General features: G+C 40.2%; 1 protein-coding gene across 1 annotated transcript; it reads left to right on the top strand.

The window, feature by feature from the left end:
• The first annotated feature begins 1,125 nt into the window (after window positions 1-1,125).
• Window positions 1,126-10,360, top strand: LOC117410741 (protein yippee-like 5). The gene is made up of 3 exons (XM_034017519.3): window positions 1,126-1,256; window positions 7,251-7,424; window positions 8,711-10,360. Exons 2-3 carry the CDS (start codon window positions 7,284-7,286, stop codon window positions 8,933-8,935), a joined length of 366 nt encoding a protein of 121 aa, XP_033873410.2. The 5' UTR covers window positions 1,126-1,256; window positions 7,251-7,283; the 3' UTR covers window positions 8,936-10,360.
• Window positions 10,361-13,417: the final 3,057 nt, after the last annotated feature.

Genomic DNA, 13,417 nt, shown 5'->3' with positions numbered 1-13,417 from the left:
TGTGAACTATGCATCAGCTGAAGAGTCACTTACAACTACATCTCACCTGAAAGACAGCACTAGGAGGTTAAGTGACTTGCTCAGGGTCACACAATGAGTCAGTGGCTGAGGTGGGATTTAAACCGGGGACCTCCTGGTTACAAGCCCTTTTCTTTAAGTTAACCACTGGACCACATAGCCTCCTATATATCTTTTTATGCATAAACAATTGATTTAGTTTTTGTATAAAATGAGCACAACAATACTGAATTGTGCAGTATGGACCTCCCTGATCATCTGTATGGCTCTTTTAGATGAAAATGGTCGGACAGACCTGGGTTTAACTGAATCTCTCCATGCTTCCATTATTATAAATCGCCAGCACTATACTGCCCCCCTGCTGCAAAAGAATAATATTGCACCAATCTACATTTGTTATTATAATTATATTTTTATAACAACGTGCTCACTGTGTACCCAGTGGTTAAGTGGAAATCTGGAGTGGGGGGAGGGGGGTCTAGTGCCTAACCCATAGGGTCTTCCTTATTTTGGTCTTTCAAATGTACTCCCTCTAATATGGAATTGTAGTTCATTTTAAAAAATAGGCATCGAAAAAATAGGCAGATAGTTCAAAGAAGGTAATAAGCATAAGGTTTATTTCCTAAAAAGAGAGAACTATTGTGGCAGGGTTTAAATAAAGCTATATTGTATATTGTTTTGTTTGGCAGGAATGGGGATAATTTTGCTTAATGGTAAAGGAATATTGGGGTACACCAGCTCCTGTGCTTAAAATAATTTTCATTCCTGAATTTGAAGGGGGGAAATAACGTATCAATGTAAATACCAAGATAAAGTGCAACACATATCCCACCGCAAAGAACTACAAACCAGCATGGGTGGTTAATCCTTTTTTGAGTCACTGCATACATCGTTTACTAAAGTGACAATGTTTAGTATCATATATTACTGACCTATGTAATCTGTAAAAAATCTTAGGAAAAAAAAAAGAATATTTGCAGTTTTTCTTTCAGTAGAATTATATTATTTTTTAGTTCTTCTTTGTTAAGAAAGAGCAGTCTTAAAAAAAAAAAAAAAAAAAGCCATGGCCCTTTAAAACCCTCCTCCCGTTGGGGAGGGGTGATGTCAACGTATTATGCCGGATGTTGTTATTGAGACAGCAGGAACAGCTGAGAGAGCACAACACAACAAGCCACCCGACAGCCAGATCTACACAATAGTATTCGACACAACAACAACACAAAGCTGACACGTTAGAGGTAAGCAGCACGACGAAGTCCGGATAACGGTTAATGCTGGTACATTGGGGGGAGGCAACAATCTGGTTCCTATCTGAACTAGTTGTATTGTTTTCTGTGTCGACATTTTTTTTTTTTTTTTTACTTTTGTTTTTAATACTGTGACAATTCTGACGGAAGTCCGATCCACATATATCTTTGCAGCGTTTACTGAGTATTTAATTTAGGTTAATTACATACATGAATGCACGCCAGGTTGGATATTTGTTTCTTTGTTTGTGTCATTGGTTTTGCGTGTCGTTATCTTGTTACTTTTTAATTATTATTTCTAATTATTATTAAAGAACATGACACTATGGCAAACATTTGTGGTTCGTGACCCAGGTAGGTATTAAATCACTAAACAAACGAACACATGAGCAATTCAGAGATAGAAAAACGTAGACAGTCGTTGCTAAAGGCGCTGTGCAGTTCTGTTGACCGAGACGCTGTAGGTTATGTAACAACGGTTTAAGTAAACTAAACGCGAATTTATTAGAGGTGGCCCTACTCGCTAAAAATCCAAGCACGTTTTCCAGTACACATGACGAAATTATAATAACCAGAAACACTGCCCACCGACACCAGTTGCTGCAGAGTATATGAAGACTAAACGACTCAGGAGAGTTCACAAGCCGTCTGGCGTTGGACTGCGCAGTGTTTTCTGCTGCTGCAAAAACAACATGATTAGTAATAGTACAGTAAAGCCTACTGGAAGCGATTACCTCATCTTCTAGCACAGTAAACCTGGAACGGATTTTATTTATTTTCATCACAAGTGAATGAGAGAGGCCATTTAATACGCAGCCACAAATGGTCATTGGGTGCTTCTCTGTTCAAAGGGGTAGCAAAGAGTGACCATATGTCCGTCCAAAGTAACATTTTTGTGATTGGGGGGAAAAGCACCAATTAAACGAAGAGACCACTTAATACTTAATTCAAGCCCCCAAATTAAGTCTCCGGGCCTGATTCGCAGGATGTTTTTGTTGCTGTCTTAATGCCGGTGCTAATAAATACCCTTTGTCAGCAAGTGATCTAACCCACAAAGATCAGTCTGTGTGCTTGAATTAGTGCTATTAACACATTTGCTTAACAGAGCTTTGTGAAGGCATTTCAGGGGTTCCTGTGTTAATTATATGGGCCTTATCCCTGCAATCCACACATGTGTAGGACACTTGTTAGGTCAATGGTGCATTATAAAACCAGGAGAAATCATCTTTTAAAAAATTAGGTATTAACCACATTCTTATACTTGGGAGTAGTAGGAAGGTGTCTGCCATTCTTTGGTTACATGAGGCATCAGAGAGGAAGAATTTGGCAGGGGGAAATCCTGTTGGCACCATACCAGACCCTGAACAAATTACATGTTTGTTAAAAGTTTTCTCCTCACACGGAAGGCAGTGTCAGAATTATGCGAAGAGCTTAGACCTGAATTGGAATCTACTGCCAGGCGATCACATGCAATAGCTGTTGAGGCCAAGGTTTTATCGGCACGTTTAAGAAGCAGTTATAGGCTGTGTTTTCTGTAATTTTAAGGCTTTTTTAACATTGTATGTTGTTTCCTATATACAGGACGACTCAAATGCAAAAATAAAAATTAAAGTAAAAAAAAATAATGATCTTGAATTGATTTATTTTTTAAAGATATTAGGTTGCGGAGGTGGGACGCGAACCCGGGACCTCCCGCTCTGAAGCATAGTGCCGATACCGCTGTACAAAAGAGCCGGCTCCCTTGCAGAAATGTATATCGGGCTTATGTCTTTTCAGATTGTGTCACCTGCCAGCCCTGACTGCACTGTACCTGCATCCCACAGCTGACACCAATGTAGCATTTCACAGGCCAGCCAGAAAACAGGAGAGACAGTCACTTTGGTTTCTCGTTCCAAAAGCTTTATTCAGCACCGTTTTTCCCTCAGTCACACACACACACACACACACACAGTTCACAGATCCCTGTCAGCTACTCCGGAACCATGGCAACCACGACACAACAACAACAACAACAGGGCGTCGCAGCACCTCTTATAACCCCAGCCTGCCCCTTTATTCGAAGCTTACACATCCCATTGGTCCTCAGCCACACACTTCGGGCCAATGGGAACACACTGAACACGTGAACACACAGTGACTCACAGACGGCACCAGTCACGGGAAACACAGACCATGCACTACACGACTGATACAGCGGGAAGGGCCAATCACAGGGGAGACAAAGAACATGCTGCCGTGCGCAGGCTAGGGTCACACAGCAACAGAGACAGAGAGTTAAACAACGGCGGGAAATAGAGGGGGAAGGGAACACAATTACAAACAACAGGAATAACATAAGACACACACAGCATGTACACACATACACAGAAGTACAGTGCAACACAAATGCACTGAATTTTGTTTTGTGAACTTTAGCAAAGACATCTCATTGGTTTTTGCATAAAAATCTTAGAAAAAACTTTTTTTTTTAAATATATAAATGTGTCTGCTTTCTTTAGCCTTCTATGGCATACAGAAAATATGGTGACCTTTCAATTTTATAGCTTTAAAACATTTTTTTACATCTATTCTTTGAAACAAAACTAAAAAAAATTGCATGTCTTCTGGCAAAATATTGATATAATGAATTATATGCAGTAAAAAGCACTCGTGAGTAAGGGACAGTCAGCACACAGGTTTCATACAAGAAATCATTTTTTAGGAATTCAGAAATGTTCTCTATATCTGTGGGCCTGATAGTTACTCTGTGTTTTAGAAGCAGTGTTAGACCGAACTGCCTGCTGTAGAGTGGTGTTTTTTTTTTCAGTGTGTCTTTTTTTTCATATACGGGATATGACTGCTCGTTGTGATCACTTCAACTTCCTCTGCTGGTACATCTGTGATCAAGGACGTTATTCTAAATGGAATGAGGTTTAAAAAATATTTGGAAGCAAACTTTCCTTTCACTACGGGCGCTGGCATCTTCTTCATGCTCGCTGTCAGACTGCCGTAAATGATACAAAACACGGCGCGAAACGTATGCAAATTGGCAAAATGGTAGTGATTCGTCACGCACACGTGACCTTTCCTCAGTCCAACCTTAAATTAACATAATATTCATCTCAGGAGTCATTTACTCGCCAGCATCTGTGTTTAACTGAAACTCCCCTTTTAAAATGACCCTGAGCACTGTTTAATGTGTTTTGGTTTCTGAATTAAAACAGAAACTGTTAATTGTGAAATTAATTCGTAAAGGAGAGGCGAGAAGTCGGAAGAAAACACCGAAAGCCCCCCTTGCACCTATCTGCGGACGCCAATGACAGTTTGCATATGGTGTGTGTGCAGCCAGTGAGGCTGGCTGCCTGTTTTGTGTTGGTTAGCAGGCTGCTGTTATTATACTGCAGAATGAGATCACAAGCAGGATTAGACCTGCTTCTGTCCTCAACCACAGCAGCTGAGGCACCTCTCACTCATGAGGCTTCCTGTTCTCAAGATATACACATTTCATTTCACAACCGAAAGTAACAAAAAGTTACCAAAATAGACATTTCTGTCAGTTACCTGTCCTCCATTTTGTATGTGCTTTTTGACCCCTCCCCACAGCCAAATACAAACTTTCAGATTGTAAATGTGCTTGCTTGCTATTGTTGCTGGGCAATGAATTCAGTCTTGCTCAGGCTTCAAATTGGCTCTGAAGAAGTTTGTCAAAGCCAGGCTAACTAGCTGCTTGTTACTGAATGTATTCTATAAGGTAATACGTTGTGTGTAGGTTGTCTCTTATTGTATAAGAGATCTCATCTCGTCCAGTTTGGGCGATAGTACCACAAGTCCATGGTTTGGCCATGTTAGCAATAAATTGTACCATTTTTAAAATACTATATTTTATGGAAAAAAAGTCTCTTCACTAATTCACTGTTTTCTATATTTCACAGTTTGATGTGCACATCAGATAATGAAGTCTGATTCAGATCCCACCTCAGCCACTGACTCATTGTGTGACCCTGAGCAAGTCACTTAACCTCCTTGTGCTACTTTCACTGCAGTCCATTTTTTCTTTTTTGTTTGTGATTCCTCAGTTTTGAATTGGGGGTCCCGTATTCAAAATTATTTTTACAAAACAAAATTTTGAAGAGTTTCTGCTCTAGAGTTTTATTTCATGTAAATTGTAACTGGGGATGAATTTCTGATATTCTACCAGCTGTGCAGGGATGGAAATAAGACTACTGCTGCATAGCTGTTTCACACATTCCAGGATTTACTACAAACTTGATTAGCCACAGAGTATAGGTAACAAGCTCAAGTGTGTCTTATTAAAAACTGATAGTGAAACCAGGAATTGGGCAAATGGGTATGCAATGGGAGTCTTATTTACATCTCTGCTGTGTTTTGAAGAGAGAAACGTAAGGCAGTAGTGCAGGGGTAGCCAACCCTGGTCCTGTAGAACCACAATCCTGCAAGTTTTCTGGGTATCTGAAATCCTCAATGCCAGAAAACCTGGGGCCATATTACAGAACCATTTCCTAACTTGCTTTCCTATCTTGTCTTTCATGGCTAGGATAGGATTTTTCCAAACTTGGTATTACAAAAGCATTTCCGAAGTCAGCAGTCTCTGCAATTTCCTAAGTGCCTCATCCTATCCTAACATTATTTAGGAAATCCTATCTAATGCCAATCTTATCCGTAAACGACTGATCAAGTCTGAATGGAGCAGGTTACAGCTCGAGCTTCAGGGAACTGTCACCATTTTTTTAAGTTAAAGCATCGAAACTCGATTCAGTTGTGGCAAAGAAACGCGAGGCTCTAAATTTTACTCTGGAAGAGAATAAGGTTTTGATCGCAGAAAAATCTACAATAAAAACTAGTTAATAAATAAATACCGGTATTTAAAAGAAAAAAAAAAGAAACAATACTTATTCAATTTCAGTCATAAACACCATTTTATTTTAATTAGGAATGCCAACCCACAACAATACCTCACAGGCTAACGTAAAGCTAAAACCATGAACAGTGCTGTGATGTCCGTGTCTCTGCTGTGAAAGTGTGTAATATAATTGTGTGCATTAAGAGTCCAAACAAGTCGTTTCGAGTTGCATTACACATGAGCCTCTGGTTATAGTTCAGTGGAGTGTCTTGATATGTGTACAGTCACACACCACAATCAACACAGACTACTTCATATCTTATTCCTCAGTAAAGTTTCAAATATCAGTTATCATAATTATCATAATCACTGACAGTAACGTGAGAGCGTGTCTAACTCCAGCTCCATGCTGTCTCGTACATAACACAATGAAGCACCTTCTCTCACGGGAGGTGGGGCTAGATCTAAACATTACACATAGCTTACGGTTAAAGGTACACATCCCAAAATATACTAATGGATCATTATGGTTCACTGTAGAATATTCTGTATATAATAAGACCTAAATGCCCAGAAATATTTGTGCAATACAAAACTTAAAATCTAAAGCACAGCAACAATAATACATGTGTATCATTTTCTCTTTTTTGTTTTTTTGCATGGTTTCTTCAAATCTTGCAAACTAGCCATTTCCTTTTTCTAACCGACAGATAGGAAAGATTCCACCAAGTACTGAATGTTAGGAAAGAAACTTAGGAAATGACCAAGTTAGGAACGTTCTGTAATATGCCATTTCCTATCTTAAATTAAGTTAGGAGAGTATTTTCTGTACTATCAACTCTCCTGAACTTATACTGAAGATAAGATAAGAATGTCACTTAGGATGCTTTTGTAATATGGCCCCTGGAAAACACGTTAGTGTTGACAAATTAAGAAAAAAATTGGTTCAATTAAATAATTGAGAACTTGGGTGTAACGAAAACCAGAAGACCCTGCAGCTCTTCAGGAGCAGTGTTGGCCATCCCTGCAGAAGTGGAACTGGGATTTATTTATTATTGTTATTATTGTTTTAATTGCTGAGCTGCCTCAGCTTTGATTACCCAGTTTTGTCTCTAAATCCATCCCTGCCCTCTTCTTGTGTCCAGGTTTGTTCCAGTGCTGACCATTTGTCTGAAGTGATGGGGAGGATTTTTCTGGACCACATCGGCGGGACACGCCTGTTCTCCTGTGCGAACTGCGACACCATCCTGACGAACCGATCAGAGCTGATCTCCACACGCTTCACCGGGGCCACAGGCAGAGCCTTCCTCTTCAACAAGGTGAGAACCCCCTAGAGCAGTGAGCAGTGCCAAGGTATCGGTTAGGGCTGTAGAGTTTAAATGTTTAGACATTAGCCAAGTATAAAACTTTCAGAATTTTGCCTGAACACTAAACTGTTGTCAAAAACATGCAGGCCAAATCTAAGTGTTGGCCTTAGTGTTTACATAGCAGTCCCAGTGTGGGACAGTTTATTTTCCATATACAGTGAAACGCTGTTCACGTGCAGTCACAGATGCAGTAATTTATAATTAAAGTGATGGATGGCTTATTAAGGTGGCTTTTCTGATTGCTTGCAAACATTCCTGATATGTTTTAAACATTTAGGAAATGAAACTAACAACCCTCGTATTGGTGGGTAAGTTTCGACCAAACTTCTGTATGACCAAATAAACCTGGAGACGCAAGGCAAGGAACCTATTAGTTATGTACGGTTCTGTTTATTATCGCTGGCACAGATGTTTTTTTTTTTTTCTTTTAAAATGTAAGCATTTGTTAAAATATGTATTTAATTCGCAGGAATCATTTGTACTGTACCGTTATACATGAAAAAACAAATCTCTTGGAAGTAAAATAAACCCGGGGGCATCCCATCAGATTACCTATTAAAGAAAGTAGAATGTGTGACGTCATTGGTGCATGGGTTTCCTGTGCGTCCTTTGCATTGTCTTTGAATACATTTCTAGCAGTGTTTGTTCCAGTACTCAGAAATGTGCCTTAGCAATATTGTTTTGAAAGTCTTGCTTGCAATGGATTCGAAGTTCTCTGAAGCACTTTATCAAAGTCAGTCTAATCAGTAGCACCAGACAGTGAAACACACACAGCTGTACTTTCTTACTGAGGTGAAAGGGGCTGCAGGGAATTAAGCGTGTGGCATAGAGCAGCTGTGAGCCCCTCCCAACATTAACTATAGCGAGATACATACCACAGGCTGGGAGGACACCAGTCCAGAGCCTGTGCGCTGACAGAAACCGGCTTTACATGGAAGTAGAAGCTGGTCTAGGCTGCCTGTACTGTGTGCACTGCTCTACCAAAAACATTACATTTGTGCTGGTTTGTTGTCACCCTTTGATCCCCAATCTGACCCCCGGTTCACCAAATATCCTGAATAGATAATTGTTGCCTCTTCATAAACAGGTAAGATGTGCCAATGCTAAATGACTGATTGAATGATGCTGTGAAGGAGAAAAAGAAAGATCGTGAATCTGCAGTACAGTGAGGTGCAGGATCGAGTCATGATGGGGGCACATGGTGCAGCACGCCTCACACTCGTTTTCTCCTCTCTCAGGTGGTGAATCTGCAGTACAGTGAGGTGCAGGATCGAGTCATGCTCACAGGGAGACATATGGTGCGGGACGTCAGCTGCAAGAACTGCAACAGCAAACTGGGCTGGATATATGAGTTTGCGACAGAAGACAGCCAGCGCTACAAGGAGGGGCGTGTGATCCTGGAGAGGGCGCTAGTGAGGGAGAGCGAGGGATTTGAAGAGCATGTTCCTTCTGACAGCTCCTGAGGGGCCTTTCCTACACACGCACGCACACACGCACACACACACACACACACACTCACGCACACACACACACACGCACCCCTCGGGGGTGGGGGTGGGGGGGGGTGGAGCCAGCCAGTCAGTAATATACAATCCCACAAAAACAACAAACAAACAAGCAACGCTGTCTCTGTTCATACTGTGGTCTGTAACCTTTTCATCACTGAGCGAGAGACTTAGAAAGAGATCACTCACCAACAACAATCACTCTGATCATATGCTGTACACTGTCACCTTAGTGCCCAGAGTCTACTGTCTTGTGCTTCTACCATAGTAAGATGCGAGAAGCAAGTTGAGGAGCACAAATCTTTAAAAATAATAATAATAATAATAATAATAATAATAATAATTAGCAAAGTCCCCTCTCATGGTAAAGATTGACGTCAGGGAGTTAATGCTTAGGCCAAGACGACAAGGACAAATTTGTTGAACTTAACCTGGGTTTTACTGGGTTCACTAATTGGGGTGGATGGGGGTTCAATTCAGTTCAGTGCAATACAGTACAATGAAAAGTTGCACCTGATTCACAAAATCTCTAAAAAACGTGACAACTATCGTTTTACGATTGTGCTCTTCGATTTGAAAACCGCTGTCGTTAATTTATTTTGTTTGTGATTGTATACAACTAAAATCAGCTGCAAGTGAAGAGATGATCGACATAGCAATGCTAATAGTAATGATCTTTTTTCTTTTTAATTGTTATTAATGATATTTTTCTATTTTCTATGATTTTCATCCTTGTGGCATACAGAAAATTAAAGATTTAAAGAGTTACAATGGGGATGGTGGGAAGTGTGAAAAGGGTTTGCTTTGGTTTTGTGTGATTTAAAAAAAAATGAAAGAAGCAAAGACATTGAGGAACAACATATTCGTTTCTTTGTTGCTATTTATTTATTTATTATTATTTTTTTTAAATTTTCTATTTTCTTTGCTGAAACATTCATACATACCAAGCCCTACTGGAGCTAACACACAGTGGATGCCTATCTGTCGGTCAGTCTGTCTGTTTAAATGTCTTATCTATTTAGATGCAAAGATCTTGTTAGCATTGCCTGGTTGCTCAAGGTCCATTGTTTGTGACTTCTGCTGGCCCTGCTTGTGCCATTTCCGTGCAAGAGGGGAGGGGGGAGGGTCATGCCCTTTTATTATCCACAGGCACCAGAACCAGCCCCCCACACGCACCCTTCTCAGAAAAGCATGACCTTTCATCTCGCCAGCATCATCGTGCATGGGTGGAAGAAAACAAACAATCATCATCTGTTATTTTCTTTGGGGGGGGGGGGGGGGGGGAGATAGCTAATAATAACTTGAAAGCAAGAAAGAGCTTTTCAAATGTTCTGTTTCTTCTGTAGTACTGATTTATCAATAAAGTGATTTAGTCTTGCTGAAGCACACTGTCTGGATTATTGTGTTTTGTGCTATAAAATGTTATGTCAACTATTGTCACAGTTTATCAGTTACTTATTTGACTGCCACTTTAGAACACCAGGAAAAGGTCTGCACTCCTCTTCGTTTCAATAATCCAGTAGGCTTTATTTGTAAAAAGCAGAGGTGGAGTTTTGAAAAATGCTTCTGGTCGAAACAGATATTGGAAAAGGCTGACGGCTGGTTTCACAGACCCTGATTAGCACTAATCTTGGACTACCTAATGTTATTTAAGGTAAAGTAATCCAAGATTAGGACCTATCGGAGTGTGTGAAACCAAACACAAAAAGTTTGTCCTTGAATTCAAGTTTCTATATTCAGCACTATTGAGTGTATCAGATAAGATGTCACTGCTGCTGTTGCTGTATCGACCTGTTTATTAACATGTTTAGAAAATGTGTACTAGGACTAAAGCTGAGATACTCTGACTGGTTTATAGACCCCTATTGGAGTAGCCAATGTTACCTGAGGACAGGACACCCACAATTAGTGCTAATTGTGGTCTGTGAAACCAGGTGTCATTGTATTCTCGTTATTTGTATCACTTCTAATCCAGAGTCAGCTCTTTTTGACTGCAAGTGTCCCAATTGGATTAAAGAGCATAATCACACACACACCCACCCTTACAAAAGCACAAAGGTGCAAGTTGCCATTACTCATCACACTGGATTTCAGTGTACTGTAATTGATGTAAAGTGGATCTGGGAGATGCTGAGTTGTTGAACTGTTTTACCGGATATAGATCACTTATGAGTAACTCACATGAAGCTCTATTCCTCTTTTTTGGGTTTATCCTTGGTCGGAGTCCCGGCGTTGCGGCATTGCTTAGCAGAGTGACAGCACCTTGTTTAGCAATTTATGTTGAGCGCAAAATGTGTAGTTTTGCTCAAATGTTTAGTCTTTTCTCTGCTAAGTAGCTCCCTTCATGAGGACATTTGTGTATCTTGCATCTTAAGACTCGCGGTCCTTTTACTGTTTAATATCCTCTCCTACTCGGGACATACCTGTAGATGCTTTATGTCTTCCTTGTCGTCAAACAGCTTGTTGTTCCAGAGCCTAGTCCAGTCCAGAGGCCAGCTAGCCCAGGTCACCTAGTTCAGTGGTCACACAGTTCAGTATGTCTGCTAGGACAGGGGCCCTACTTTTTCAAGACCCAGAGATTGCATTAATTAGTCCAGATACATTTCTAATACACTTTCAGGTATTAATATCATATTCAGGGAATATGCACCACAACATCCAATACTTTAAGCCCAGCACAGAAACCAGGACCAGAGAGACACTTCTTTACACAGAGAGTGTTGAGGGTAGGGGTATGCTACTACTTATACTCTAAGAAGTAGGCCTACTTATTGGCAGGTATTAAATAAATACATTCATTGTCAGGTTATGGCCTCAATAAGGCAGTCCGGAGGTAAAAATGTCAGTTCCCCAGATGAGTGGAAAATGTGTTTCCAATCAGCTTTTAAAACACTCAAAGCAGAAGTTACTTGCCATAGATTGTAAAGGTGAGGGAAGGACCACTTTTCTTGTTTTGAAATCAACACATTAATGAACCGATTTATTCAACACTTGCCAATAAATGCTTCTTAAAGGCAGTTAGGCGTATGAGTATCAGCACACATCAGTTGAAGGTATAGAACGGGTTAGCTTACCATGATGTTGTTCCTTGCAGCACCACTAGATGTCACTGTGCACCAAGTAAAACACAATCCCTGGGGGGGATTATAATAATACATTTGGGAGGTAGTGACATAGTAATGGGACAAATGAAAGCTGCTGTAGATGTTCAAGTTTTCACTAATGTTCCTTTTAGCTTAGAACAAAGAAGGGTAAGGAGAGACTTAATTTAATGTTTTAAAAACTAAAACGAGTTGACAAAGATAACCCTAGCCTATACTTTAAACTTCAAAACCAGGGCTAGAGGAAACACAGACAGGACAGAGGGAAGGAAAACTAATTGATCACAGGTGCTCTACAAGGGGCTAATTCACTAAGTTTGTGCTTTGGTGCATAGTTTGCTCCAACTATTTTCAAAGAGGAATGGGATAAAAATAAATTGCTTATTTTACAAAACCTGATGTAGATATAAAGCACTCTGAGCTGTCTATTTGTAGTTTTGAAATAGGAACAGCTTTTCAAAGAGCAGCAAACTCTTAGGAGCCCACAGGCTTGTTTTTTCTTTTTTAAATCCTTGCTTGTTGTTAATTATTATTCTTTTAATCTATGTACAGGACTGAAGATGTGGAAGATATCAGGACACAAGACAATACATTACAGAACTATCTGCTAGTACTATGGTACATATAACTGTATATAGAACCTGCTGACGTACAGAGGAGAGAGGCCTGTTTAATGGATTGTTAAAGTCGACGAGATGGAGAAATAAGATCCCTGGGTCAAGGCAACCCCAGGTCAGTTGTTTCCAGTCTGCTGAGTGACAGTGAACTCACACACATAGCAAAGTGTAATAAAGTAGCACAGTGAAAGTATGGTGAAGTATAGGCAAGCATTGTAAAGTCAAGCACTAAGAGGCATAGTAAAGCAAATTAAAAAATGTTAAAAACCATGGCATGGAAAATGCAAAGTATAACTGGGAAAAGTACGGGGATGAAACTGCTAAATAACTGTGTGGATTTAGTGTGAACTTTTATAAAGCTGGAGTCAGCTGAACCTTTCCTCTCCTGGGCTCAGAGACCTGGCTGAGGTCTGTTCTTAAGAAAGGCCTGGGGGTGAAAAGAGGCTCTGTCTGATTTTTGAAAAAAAAATGGGCTAGATTACTTCATACGTCATTAGCGTTGTTTTTGTCCGAAAGGAAACAAAGAACACCATTTATAAAGCTTATGGCTGGTTTCAAAGACCTTTCTTGGACTACCTTGAGTCACCTAACCTAAAGTAAGGTTGTCTTGTATCAGTGCTGATTGGGGTCTGTGAAACCAGACATACAAGTAATAAGAGACAACTTCAGACTCACTCACATGCCCCTCTATTTAATGTCTGTTTGTATATCTCTGGTTTGGT

The sequence above is a fragment of the Acipenser ruthenus genome, chromosome 6 (assembly GCF_902713425.1).
Source record: "Acipenser ruthenus chromosome 6, fAciRut3.2 maternal haplotype, whole genome shotgun sequence".
Taxonomy (NCBI): domain Eukaryota; kingdom Metazoa; phylum Chordata; class Actinopteri; order Acipenseriformes; family Acipenseridae; genus Acipenser; species Acipenser ruthenus.
The sequence above is the reverse complement of the archived record's forward strand: the minus strand, read 5'-3'. Positions and strand labels throughout refer to the sequence as shown.